Source organism: Monodon monoceros, unplaced genomic scaffold, assembly GCF_005190385.1.
Source record: "Monodon monoceros isolate NGI ecotype Baffin Bay Population unplaced genomic scaffold, NGI_Narwhal_1 Super_Scaffold_18, whole genome shotgun sequence".
Taxonomy (NCBI): domain Eukaryota; kingdom Metazoa; phylum Chordata; class Mammalia; order Artiodactyla; family Monodontidae; genus Monodon; species Monodon monoceros.
The window spans coordinates 32520624-32534497 of record NW_021703774.1 but is presented as its reverse complement, the minus strand read 5'-3'; the positions used below and the strand labels follow the sequence as shown (position 1 = coordinate 32534497).

Below are 13874 nucleotides of genomic sequence, written 5' to 3'. Positions count from 1 at the left end.
ATCAACAGAAACAAGAAGAAAATAGGTTGTCAGTAAAAGAAGTAACAGTCATCCTATTTTGTATGGGAACCACCATACATACTTAGAGGACATTCATGTTCAAATGCTCTTGAAGCAAGAGACAGTGAAGTCTGTAAGAAGGTGGTAAAATAACTTGTATTTTAGACAGGTTTCCAACACTCAGTGTTATCACAGTAAAAAATTGGGCAATCCAGAATGATATATTTAATTTATTAACTCATTAAGAATATACTGTATATAAAGCAGGCCAGAGGAATGAAGTATTTATATATATTTAACTGTAAGCTTGTGAATTCGGGAAACTGGTTTCAATTCAGAGGTTTTGGATTTTAGTCAAATACTGCTGATTAGTTTGTGCATCTAGGGTTCAGGGATTACACAGGAAGGGAAGTAAAGCGTTTTCTCACTTCACGCTATATTTTGGCTTGGAAGGTGGCAAGTAGATATATCAGTAGTCTAGTCTATTACTTAGATTTTCACTCAGTCTCTCCCTGATTTGTTAGCTGTCTTATGGTACTGTTCTAAGTAACTGGTAGCCGTGGAAAATGTTAACAGGAACAGATTCTGACCTCTGGTGTTGATATTTTTTTATCTTTTCTGTAGTTGCTTTTTAATTAACACAGCAGATCGAATAATTAGAGTTTATGATGGTAGAGAAATCTTAACCTGTGGAAGAGATGGAGAGCCTGAACCCATGCAGAAATTGCAGGACTTGGTGAATAGGTATGTATCACAACCTAGAAGAATATGTGCTAATTCATGGCCTGGGGTCAGGTTCTGGTTCTATTTGGGTACTTTCTTTGTCCTTTAGGACCCCGTGGAAGAAATGTTGTTTCTCTGGGGATGGGGAATACATAGTCGCAGGGTCAGCCCGGCAGCATGCCCTGTACATCTGGGAGAAGAGTATTGGTAATCTGGTGAAGATTCTCCATGGGACAAGAGGAGAACTCCTCTTGGATGTAGCTGTGAGTAGGATGAGAGGTTGCTGTTGTTACTTATGTAATACAGAAAATCTTGGATTCATCCTTAGAATTGATTTTTCTTTGCTTCATTAAAATTTAGTGGCATCCTGTTCGACCCATCATAGCATCCATTTCTAGTGGAGTGGTATCTATCTGGGCACAAAATCAAGTAGTAAGTATTTTTCTGGTTTAACTGCTTTGAAGCTAGATACCCTTTCCTTTTATCAAAGAACTTTACAAATAGTAAGCCCAAAATTACCTTATATACTTTCTTTTCCATATGATTCTTCTAATTAAATAGTTCAGTGCATCTAGTTTTGCTTTATTTTAATGGTAAGGTCTTGGTCCAAAGTCAATTTACCAGCTCTGTTTTCAGGGACAAAATCTAGTGTACTTCCTGGTACGTTTTTCTGTTGCTCATCCGAGATAGAGTTTTCTTGTGCTTGTCTTATTTTCAGCTCAGTTAGCTTCTGTTTTACATCTTGGTTTTATTTTGAACACCTTTAATTAAATTTGTTATCCGTGTACTCAGAAGAAAACTTAACATTTTACCTCAGAATTACATCTTATAAAGATTAAAGAAGGCAGTTATTTATGAAAGAACTACAGTTAATACCATGGAATGTTTAAGATAGGAAATGCCTTAAGGTAATAAAACTGTAGACACCTAATTTTTATTATCTGCCAAATTTGATCTCAGAATTCTGAGTCTTGTTCATGGTCAGTCCTTTTATTTATATCATTAATGTCTAGGTTACAGACTGCTGCTTTCTCATACAGTTAAGTAGTATGTTTTGTTTGTGGCATAGGAAAATTGGAGTGCATTTGCGCCAGACTTCAAAGAATTGGATGAAAATGTAGAATATGAAGAAAGGGAATCAGAGTTTGATATTGAAGATGAAGATAAGAGTGAGCCTGAACAGACAGGTAATATTTCTCAATTGCAGGTAGTATTTCCCAAAGGAAAAATGATTGTTTTACTCAGTACTCGTTCTTAATTTGTGTTAAATTCATTTCAGCACTTAGTCTAATTTTTCTTCCTAAGCTTACACAGTTTTGGCAGCGTTTTTAGAATATTTATTTGTAAGGCATTGACTCAGGGCTTACATGGGCGTTACTAGGGCTCCAGCAGCTCTCTTCACGTTTCACTTTGTATTTCCTGACTAATTGCAGATGGTTAAATGAGGATTTGCATGGGGCCCCTAACAAAGCCACCCACACACGCTGGGTGCTCAGCTGCTGTTTGGGTATTGTCACTCCTTTGTCAGTAAGATGAAGGTAAAGAGCATGGGCTCTGGAGTCAGACCGCCTTGGGCAGAATACTTATTCTTTAAACCTGAACTTCCTTTTCTGTAAAACAAGGATAACAGTAGTACCTGCCTTTTAGCGTTGTGGGGAATACATGAGATAATTCATGTAAAGGGCTCACTATAGTGTCTAGGCCATAATGAGCATTCAGATGTTCTCTTCTACTATGATTATGATCGTGATCATTGTTATTTTTATCTCTTGGCTTCTGAACTTCTAGATAGGAAGTTACTTGAGAGTAAATATTTCACTTTATAGCCCCATTGTTGTCTAAACACAGGGCTTTGCGTCTGGCAGGGGTTTGTGTGTATGAATGCTTAATGTGCCCAGTTGGCACTGTCAACTTGAGTAATTAATGCCACGGGTCATTGACTGCTGGGCCACTTGATGGTGTGAGGAATCGGGGAATTGGGATTGAAATTAGTTCTCTTCAGCTTGAAAGTGCTGGTCCTCACTTTTGTGATATTAGATAACTTACATGCCTCCTGTGCCTTAGAAAGACCGTCAGGGCTGCAGTATATTCTGGATTGTATTAGTGTTATTGGACTGTGTTGTACGAAGCCTTCCCAAACTTCCGCAGAAGTTCTTTCTCCTTCCCATCTCCTTGGCACATTGCACATACCTTTACTGTAGCACTTACTGTATGGAACTGAAATTATCTGTGTGTATGTGTCTCCTCAGTTAGACTTCTAAAATTTTTACTGAAGAACCGTTCCCAACTTTCTGGGGCATCGCTCTATTCCCAGTGCCTAGCGTGTGGTGGAAATTCAGTAAATATTTGCAGAACGACTAAGTAAAACAAACTGTTTGGTTTTCCTCCTTTGTTTCTCCTGGATTTCAGTTTATGAAAACCATAAGCTGTATGTAAAGAGCAGTCTTCTACTTCTTCTCACACCTCTGCTGTGTTTTTGTCCTGCAGGGGCTGATGCTGCAGAGGATGAGGAAGTGGATGTCACCAGTGTGGACCCTATTGCCGCCTTCTGTAGCAGGTGAGCTGCCGCTGAAGGCTGGGCCTGGGGTGCTCCTCCTCCTCAGTCTCTGGTTGTGCTGCTCAGTTCCCCGGCTCTTCCTTCAGGCCCATCTGCCTTTGACCTCAAAGAGATAACTTCTTCGGTGTGCAAGAAATCCCTTCCCTTCTCCCTTGATAGAAAAATCTTAAGAAAGTGAAATAATTTGTTTATGCCGTTTATTTTTACTACTGATTTTATTAATCGTGTTGTCTGATTTCCTTTTTAAAAAGTTTCTTTCTTTATTTTTGGCTGCGTTGGGTCTTCATTGCTGCGCACGGGCTTTCTCTAGTGGCGGCGAGCGGGGGCTACCCTTTGTTGTGGTGCGCGGGCTTCTCACTGCGGTGGCTTCTCTTGTTGCGGAGCACGGGCTCTAGGTGCATGGGCTTCAGTAGTTGTGGCACGTGGGCTTCAGTAGTTGTGGCTCGCGGGCTTTAGAGCGCAGGCTCAGTAGTTGTGGCGCATGGGCTTAGTTGCTCTGCGGCATGTGGGATCTTCCCGGACCAGTGCTCAAACCCGTGTCCCCTGCATTGGTAGGCGGATTCTTAACCACTGTGCCACCAGGGAAGCCCCTGTCTGATTTCTTTTTATTTGTCTTGGCTTTCTTGAAATTTTAGATCCATACCTGTTGCTTATGGTTAGATGATTCTGCCCTAGAGGAAGGGTTCATGGTTTAAGCAACTTTCTCCTCTTTTTTCCTATCCCTTTTCTGATCCTGTTCCAAATAGTGATGAAGAGCTGGAAGATTCAAAGGCTCTATTATATTTACCCATTGCCCCTGAGGTAGAAGACCCAGAAGAAAATCCTTATGGCCCCCCACCGGATGCAGTCCAAACCTCCTTGATGGACGAAGGGGCTAGTTCAGAGAAGAAGAGGCAGTCTTCAACAGATGGGTCCCAGCCACCTAAGAAGAAACCCAAAACAACCAATATTGAACTGCAAGGAGTACCAAATGATGGTAAGAGCCACATTTTCTCTCCCTTGCCCGACAGATGCCACTCTCCAGCACAATCTGGTAATTTCCTGTGTGGGTGATTTTCCCTTAAAGGAATTTTCCCATGAGTCTTTTTTTATAGTGCTTTACAACTTCGTAATAATTTCATCTGCTTCACTTCTCTTTTAAAATGGGGAGATTCTGCCCTCAGTACTTTGCCTAAGATGACATACTTTTAAGTCTTCTGACATCTGGCTCAGTTTGTTTAAATACCCTACCTCTCCCCCAAGGTTCTCATTAGGTAGTAAAGTACTAGTCAGACTTGGACAACCTTAATTCTTCCTACCTACTTTTACAGTCTGACTCTAGAAGCCTTTTTAATTACATGGTTGAGTCTGGATTCTTACCCTGGTCTGTCACGTACCAAAGCCCATTCCCTTTCTGCTCTCACATGCCAGTGTGCACATGTGCATTCCTGTTGTGGCTTGTGTGATAAAGTATCAGTGTGTCTTTGAGCTACCTTTTCCATTTAGAGCTGCTGTGGCTTCGTATGAATCACATAGGCCATGTGGCCAAGGAACTATTTCTCATTTAATAGCCACTCTTCTATAGTTTATAATTAATAAACAAAACAAACTTTTCTTCTTGTATTAGTGGACCTGAGATGCAAGAGCAGAATTCTTTGCTCATGGATAGGTGGCATGGCACATGCTCAGTTGGGGTGATGTGTGGATTTCTTTCTTTGCCTATCTGTCCTTTTACAGAAGTCCATCCACTACTGGGTGTGAAGGGGGATGGCAAATCCAAGAAGAAGCAAGCAGGCCGGCCTAAAGGATCAAAAGGTAAAGAGAAAGATTCTCCATTTAAACCGAAACTCTACAAAGGGGACAGAGGTTTACCTCTGGAAGGATCAGCGAAGGGTAAAGTGCAGGCGGAGCTCAGCCAGCCCTTGACAGGTAAGGACACATTGGGAGCACTGTCTGGCTTGCTTCGTGGCCTTGCTTTGTACAGCCCCTGACTCCGTTTAACTGCAGCATTTTTTCCTTCCTTCCCTCCTTTTCCCCAGTGGCAGATAGTCTCTGAGTTTTAAACTACTGCCGAGGGCAGGCTAAACCAGATTTGGCTTAATTCAGTGGCTCTTAACCTTGGGTCTTTAACCAGGTTTCAGGGGGATCTCCATTCCCTTGGTCTTATGTAAAATATTTTATGAATATTTTGGGGGGGAAGATGCCTGTACATTTCACTGGATTCCTATAGGAATCTGTGACCTGAAAAAGGGTAAGAACCCCTGGTTTAATTCATTTTTTTAATCTGTGTTTGCTCCTAGGTTTTTTGTTTTGTCTCAAATGAAAGATCCAAACAGATAACCAGAAATATGAGCTTCTTTATACAGCCCTTGACTATTTAACTGTAGCATCTTTTTTCTCTCTCTTCAAATTGTTCAAATCCCAGAGGTGGTGTTTTTCTCTCTTTCAGTAGTCTAGAAGCAGTGATGGAGTTGTTCGTAGTACCATCGTGTTAAGGAAGAAGATGAGGTGTTTTGTTTTTTTCAAACAGGAGATTACCAAAAAGACAAACTTTGTAGCTTCTTAACACCTAAGCCTCTTGAAACTTACTGTTTTCTCACTTCTATGTAACTGAGGGATTTTTATTGGAGGATAGAGAACAGTTTCAATTTCCAGTCAAATACTTGTGAATCTAGGCTAAATGGTCTTTTGTTTGGAAAATAGTAAGCAAACTCAAGTTCATTTCTGCTCAGATATTGTTGGGTTTTGGAAACTTTTTGTTTTGTTTTATATTTAGGCACTGCTTTAGTTAATACATTACTCTCAGTTTTCTGTGGCTAGGTCAGTAGATTCAGAGGCAGGACTAACAAAATATCAGTGTTTGTGTTTAGGGTTTTTTTCCCACCACTTTAAAATTTTAATTGTGTTAATCCAAATGTGATGATATGCAAAACAGAGTTCCTTAAGCCGGTTAATCATTGTGAACATGAATTCTCTTCTGCAGAGAAGCTGAAACAGACTCAATTAGTCATCATTTTGAGTATTCCCCCTCAAGTTCACTAGATTTAGACTTTCATAGTCCAACACCATACCATTGGAGCACTAGCATTTTTTTTCCCAGCAACAATATTTATGGTACTCCACTGATAATCAGTTACCACCTCCACATTCAGTCCACTTAGGGCCATGTCTGTATATTTTTAAAAATAGCTTGGAAGAGTTATATGGGCATTGCCAGCAAAGATTGCATGTCAGTAATTGACTAATGTAAATAAAAACCATCCTTCCATAACCCACTTCTTGCATAAGCGGATGCCACTATAGAAGAAACAATTTGAAATTCAAATAGATTTCCCTGGCCCCAAGAGCTGAAATGCTTCAGGGTGATTTCAAATGTAGGCAAACATATTGAATTAATTGAAATACTCTAAGACATACTTTCCCAGCATCTTCAGACTCTATCTGTAATTAATCATTTGCTTTTTAATACTAAGTGTGTGGCAAATAAACCATTTGGAGTTTTTAAAAACTAAAATTTTCTCTCTATAATACAGTGATTTCAACTTTTAATTATAGCTGATATGGTCACTAACAGTTACTAAATATTTTTGACATTTCTCAAATTGGGTTTTTGTCAAAGGTACCATGAAGTACTGTTACATTTTACAGCTTAGAGTATAACAGCAGTGGTATTTTTTAGCTATGCTTCAAAAACATCTAAATGAGATGTTAGAAAGTTTACTTAGCCGTAAAGGAATGGGCCTTTTTATTCCCTGAAGTTTTCAAAATACTGCATTGAAATTTTGATCTATGTGTGAAATACATAGTGTTTGTACATGTCAGCATTTCAAAACTCCTTCTAGCAAGACTGGATATCATTATCAATGGCCTATTAGAAGTGTATTCCCACTCACTTGGCTGACAGGCTAGAACTTGTGTCTTGAAACAGCAGGGTGCTTCAGACTGGATTTTTATTTTCTTCATTGTTATCAGGGACTTGAGTTGGTCAGCCTTAAATGGAGGCAGCTGTTTTAACGGCTTCACCCTTTGAAAGGACTAGAGGAGACTTTTACATAACAAGGCCAGGGTGATGATACGCTTTCTGATAACAGACAAAACAACTGTTTAGATTACTGCAAACATTTTACCAACTTCTCATGATTATCTGCATTGCATACTTCCCCGTGTAACCTCTACTTCCTTCTTCCCATTTTCTTCTTCTCTTGCCTTGGTTCCTTGGCCTTTTCCTGAATGGAAGTCTCCAAAACTGAAATGGCCGGATCAAACTCCCGAGTGTGCTGAGGAGCAGGATCATTAAAAAACCTCAAAAGAGGCATTGCGGTTTAGTCCTGACACTTCCTCAGAAGGGCTTTTAGCCACTAGCTGCAGTGTGGTTTGGGTCTTTATGAAGGCTGTGAGCCTGGGGAAGAGTGCTGAAACTGAGTATCATATAGCGCGCCATTAGAAGTCTCAGTTTCAGGACAACCTGTCATACCTTTTGTGTGGGTTTCTTTGGGCGAGGGTGGCACTTCATCCAATACCATTTTCAGCTTGGAGGGCCCAGAGCAGGCAGAGGCTGGCTGACACATGCTGTTCATTTTCACATAGCTCCCCCAGGCCTCTGAGGTAATCAAAACTCTTTATGTCTCATGTTCTTCCACACCTTGGAGAGTTTCAATAAAAAGCAGCATGCTGTCACTGTGGATTTTCCACCAGATATTAAGAAATGAATCCTGATCCTCAGTGGCTGAGGCTGAGCCATCTTCAAAGATTAGTTCAGTCTGATGGGTGTATTTATAGATTCAGTGCTTTGTGGACCTCCCCGCGAATGCCCTGCTTTTGCATTAGAGCCAAATCATTTGAAGGCAGATTGTAGGGGCAGGCTACTGCTCAATTTAGTTAAATGCCAACTGTTTGTTAATATCTGCAATTCATCAGTTACTGAAGAAACTGTTCAGTAAGCCCTGGTAGGCCTGACAAAGCTGCTGTAGTCTGTTGCATGTTGCAGCAGGAGATGATGCATTTCAGGCGACAGTTGGAAGACACACAGACCGCCAATAGAAGTAATCTAGCCATCTGGAATCTGAGGCTGTCGAAAATTCTTCCCTATGAAACAGCTCATCAGTATTGAACAGTACCAGTTTACTCATATCCACGAAGACACACTTTCTGTGATGAGGGAAGACCCATCAGTGAAGCTTAAGGGTAACCCTGAGCTGAGGACTTTTCAGAAAGTCCAGATCGACATAGCACCATCTATCAGATTCCCCCTGGTTACTGTATTAGATACTCTGCAGAGGACAGTCCTCAGGGTCGAAACTTGAGATGTGAGCAGAGCCACCAGTGTCCCGGTTGCCCTGTGACCGCTCAAAGATTGCCCTAGAAGTAGGGCTCCTTGGCAGTAAACACCCTCGGTAGCAAGTGTGACAAAGTTGTGGTCTGTCACATATGTGGTCTAAAGGCCTTGTGGGATGGTGGGCATGACGGGAATGGTCTGTTGAGGCCAAACCGAGCAGAGGTGCCACTTCTGGGGGCCGACAGGCCCTGCGCTGATTTCCCTGCCTTTGGCTGCACCACTGCCCTCCTGGTGCTGGCCCTCCACCCTGGGCCTCTGAACTGTGTTCTGTTCACTTGCTGAATCTGATTGTTTTAAATGATTGGTAGGGGCTTCCCCCCCCCCCTTTTTGAAAAATGATCAGTCTCTCAAAGACTAATTTATGAATTCCTGCTAAAATCATATTTTTAGATGGCTAGTTGGGTATTCTCATTCTGTGTGGTCTTATTAGCTGACTAAGGTAATGTTTGAAAATTAAGTGTTTTCTCAAGCCACCCTGGCTTGGCTGCTTTGGGGAGGTACCAATAACAGCTGTTTACCATGAGCTGAATTTTTCTTAATTTTATATTACTGGAGATTTCTATCATGTTGCGGTTAAATAATACTTGGGGCAGATTTTTAAGTAGCCTGGAGATCTTCTGCTTTGTTGCTGTTGCCGTGTATCTTATCTTGCTCACAGACTTGCTTGCTCTGGTATTGGTTTGTTGCCTGATGCCTCAACAAGCTTTGTTTTTGGTCTGTTCACAGGAAAGAGAGCGATAAAGAAAAAACATTAACTGACCTCAGATAATCAGTATAATAATGTAGCTCATTAGTCATCTTGAGTGTCCATTATTAATGCAAGCCACTTTTTCCTCTCATGAGTTAGGCTTAAAATGTCAATGTTGTCTTTTTTTAAACTGTTAAACTAGATTGGTCAGAGTACCTGTGGAAACAATCAGAGAAACTAGCCTTAAAGTGTTAAAGGCCTGTTACTGAGTCCTGTGGAGTAGATTCTTTTATCTCACGATTTAAAAAAAAATAAATTCAAGAAGTTAATTATTACATTTTATGTTGAAAGATCTGAAAAACAGATGCTTAAATATACTTTTTATCTTACTGAACTATATAAAGTTTAAATTTGATTTTTAACATGTAGCATCCAGGAGAGTTTGTATCTCATAATTTCAGTCTCTTCTCAGGCAAATTGGAATTTATTTTTATTGCCAGTTTTCATCTGTGCTTGAACTTATTTAAAATCAGGTTAAAAGCAAGGTTTATAAATGGGTACTTTTTTTTTTTTTTTTAAAACTTGGGCAATTATTTTTAACCATTTTACCTTCAAGTGGAATGTTCTTCCCCATTCCAGATGACACTGGGAGGACTTTCTTCACCTTGATCTCTTTTTACACTTCCTAGTTAATATTTCACAGCAACCCATTTAAGGATGTCCCTCAGAGATTGAACAGCTTCTGTGGAGTAATCAGGGAAGTGTTCATTTGATTTTACTATTTAGGATTTTATTTATTGATCAGTTGTTGGCGCATAGAAATGCCGACAGTAGTTTTCATTAAAATTTCACCATATTTGGGATTCTGAGGAGCTGAGAGTATCATTTAAGGAACAAGGGTGTTTGGAAAAGGGTTTGTTGCTCACCGTTAATCATTTAGTGGCGAATTAGTTTAGTATATGAAAGATTGAAAGAGGCAGTAGTACCCTAGAATTTCCTTTCCTCTACTTACTGCACTTTTTGGAATGTGAAGCATTGTATGTTAACACCTTGGAGAATGGTTAGAAGTTTGGAAAATGTGTAGAAGTCTGATCATTTTGCCTTTTTTTCTCCCTTCGGGGCAGTGCTGAGAAAAGTACTGAGGGAGGGGGGGTGGGGTTTGGATTATTTGTTGCTTCAGTAAAGAGCAATTGGGAGTTGGAGTTGGTTTTAACTTAAAGGGGGGAAGTTCTTAGCCCATGTGTGCTTGTAATGCATCATCCAGCATCTGTATTTGTGTTCTTGAAAGTAACTGGTCTAAGTTGATGCTAAAAGAAATCTTTTTATGTCTCATCTCTTTAGCAGGGGGAGCGATCTCAGAACTGTTATGAAGGCCCTTGAAGTTCTTTGTTCTTCCCTACTTTGCCATCGTGTGGCCTCTGGACACTGTGGTCAGTCATTTGAGATTGACTTTAATTTAAAACAAAGGCCTCTGTCTTCCACCCAGGAGGTGGAAGGAGTGAATTTTATGTTTGAATGAAGAATTGAATTAAGGAAGAAGAATATATGTCCCCTTCCCTTTCAAGCATAAGTCCAAATAGGCTCTCAGGAATGAGGATTTGTGAAGACATCAAACAGGAGTTTTGACTCATTTAAACTTTAATGCTTGTTATGTTGCTGGAGAAGAGATTCCTGTTTTGCTTGTCTGTCTTTACTGTACCCAGCACCATTTCGGCCTGTCATTTCCTATCTCCTACTTGCCTTCCCTCCACAGTGCACGTCCTTGAGTGACTTGTTCTTATCTGAAATTTTGCTGCCTGTATCCTAGAAAAACTTCTGTTGCACATTCTTTCTTCCATTTTTAAACTTACCCACTCACCAGATACCTCCTATATTTCCATATTGTATTACAAAGATGGGCAGAAAAGAAAGTGCTGGAAAGATTTCAGATTTTCCAAAAGGAAAGAAAGATAAGAAAGGCCCCCTCTTTGTTCACATACTGTAACATTTTGCTCCAGAAGTTGAGCTATAAGAGGGTCAGGTTTTTCTTTGTATCCTTTTCATTGCATGTTTCCCTCCAGTATTGGTTCATTCTCGTTAATCATGGTTTTTGAAGATAGCTAGTTCATTTGTCTCCAGCAAAGAATCATCAGTAGTTTATATTGCTTTACCTGTACTGGCTTCCAGAGCCAGAAACAAACCGAGGTGTCTCTCAGCAGACTTCTTTTTTACTGGGGGTGGGGGAATCTATGCAAGGACTAAAATAAAACCGTCCAAAATCAAAGCAATGACAACACAGTTCAAATAAAAAAATCTAAGAACCTTTTTTTTTTTATCATTGCTCGTGGACATCTGTCCTTCCCATCAGTCATTGCATTTCTCCTCCTTGTATCCATACCCCTTTTCCTTCCTACATGTTTCCAGTCACTTCCTTTCTGTGAAAGGTTGCTTAGCTTTTTAAAAAAAATTTTTAATTTTTGCTTTTGCTGTTCTTTGTATAAAAAGTAGCAGATTGGATGGATGTGTACACTAGGTGTTTGAAATTCTCTGAAAATCCAGAGTGAAGAAACCAGGTGTGGAGGGGCCTCTCCAGCCTCTCTTGAGCAGAGCTTTGAGCTGACTGGAAGTGCTTAATCTGGATCATCATTTTCACAGTATTTTCAAAGGAGAGTTAAACACTGTGCTTGTTGGGAAATCTCTGTCAGTTGGTGGTTGCTCCGATAGGTAGCCAAACGAGGTGATTGCCTTTTGGATTTTAGCATAGAAATCAAAGTAGAACACATCAACAAGAGCCTCTTCCATTCCACCTTTAGAACCAAAACGTTCAGTAGTTGAAGCAAGAGCTCTCCCTGAGTCAGTGGCAAAATGTCTATATTTTTAGATGCCACTGCTTTTTCCTCAGATGCTCATTTTGTGAATTTCATTTCCTGTTTCATATCAGACCAGTGGTTGAGATTGGTAGGTGGGTCACTAGACATGTTTTTGTTTTGCAGACATTATTTCCATTTTGTTTCTCTTTGTACTGTACAGTGCAGTAGTATGCAAACTGTGTGATACAAGAGGTTTCTGCCTTATTTCCACATGCAGAGTAGCTGGGTGTCCTCTGCCTGAGCATTGGGATGTTCAAGCTCTGTCCACCTCCTAAACCGGCTGCTGAGAAAGTCAACTTCAGCCACGTCAGAGTGTCTCTGGCAGCAGCTCCTAATAATTATTTATGCTTTTGGAATTTTTTTCAGCTCCTAAAACCTTCTGTCTATTTCAGTTTGATTTTCTCGATTTGTACAATATATGCATATTCTTTTTCCCTTTTGTCACCTGCCCACCCCCCAGTGTTTTGTTTTCTAATGTTCTGTAGTTTTGTACGAGATGAGACTTAGCCTTGGGTACTTCTTGCTGAAGCTTTAATGCTTTGTAAATAAAATCTGATGTTTATTAAAGAACAGGTGTAGGTGTGTGTTTGTAGACACTGATCACTTCTGAAAGTCACCGGCCACTTCACTCTGTACAACAGAAAATGCAGCTTACTTTGTTGATATTAGATCTTCTCCGTGTAGAAATAACAGCTGGAAAGGCTAAGGAGTGGCCAGGTAGTCCAGATACCTGCCTTTGGACAAGAATATAAATAAACAATTCAAGCAAAAAGTTAGTGAAAAAAAGGATCATGTAGGAATGCCCTCTCTTCCAATTCCTTAGCTCAGTAAGTGTATAACTACTCTGTAGAGGCCTCAGTGCTAGGAGACGTTGTGGAGCTTACAAAAACCCTTGCCAGGAAGTTCCTGCCTTCCAAGGACCTTTCTTAAAGTGTAAGTACAGATAAATTCCTCTTCATTAGCACTTTTTCTCCCTAGATTAAATAGCCTTGAAATCCATCGAATACTTATTGTCTCCTAAAGAATAAGATGTTTCATAAAGTCTATTTAAGTCTTTGATTTTAATCATCTCCAAATCTGAGTGTCTACTTATTAACCCTGTTATGTGACTGAGAATCTTTTTTGACGTCATAGCTGTTGCATAGCAACTTTGACCCAAGTGAATGATGAGCTCCTTTCTCGTTCTGTGGGGTTGGGGGGACTGGACTGAGAGTCAGGAAGAATTATGTATCCTCTCCCCCAGAATATATCGTCGGTACCCTTAGGAAGGAAGAGTGCCTAGAAGTGGGAGAGGAGCTGCATTTAACATCGCCTGTCTTGCTGCTAAGCATTGATTCTAAAAGCCCGTTTGGCCCTTGCCTTCATGAATTTTCATTTCTTTTTAAAATTCCTTACACACTTTACAAAGTGTTTTCATGTACAGTTTATCACTTTTGATGCTCAAAGTGACCTTCCTGAAATAGGCAAGGAGGTCTTAATTTACAAAGGAGGAAACAAATTCAAGAAGGGTAAATCACTTGCCTCTCAGTCCAGAGTTCTTAATCCTTTTTATAGAAGGTTTAGGAGCATTTAAAGTTAATAATAACTTAATTCAAGTTAATCCTCCCTTTTTTTTTTTAGACTTGGTATTTGATTTCTTATTTGGGCAGATTTAGCTGGTATTTTGAAACCTTTGAATTCAGAGCCTACAACTTGGAGGGGAGGGGAAAGGGTGAGGAATGGTACAGCTTTACTATGCATTGA

The 13874-nt window shown here is 40.1% G+C and overlaps 1 protein-coding gene across 2 annotated transcripts in view; it reads left to right on the top strand.

The window, feature by feature from the left end:
• Positions 1-11583, top strand: part of RBBP5 (RB binding protein 5, histone lysine methyltransferase complex subunit) — a 34622-nt gene extending 23039 nt beyond the window's left edge. Inside the window, exons 7-14 of one of the 2 annotated variants that reach the window (XM_029228720.1) lie at positions 625-744; positions 833-986; positions 1084-1155; positions 1793-1910; positions 3211-3280; positions 4027-4256; positions 4997-5188; positions 10624-11583. In XM_029228720.1, the coding sequence (XP_029084553.1) occupies positions 625-744; positions 833-986; positions 1084-1155; positions 1793-1910; positions 3211-3280; positions 4027-4256; positions 4997-5188; positions 10624-10652 (985 nt within the window). In that variant the 3' untranslated portion in view covers positions 10653-11583. The remainder of the gene's footprint in view (positions 1-624; positions 745-832; positions 987-1083; positions 1156-1792; positions 1911-3210; positions 3281-4026; positions 4257-4996; positions 5189-10623) is intronic. The other variant, XM_029228721.1, reaches the window with a different exon arrangement.
• Positions 11584-13874: the final 2291 nt, after the last annotated feature.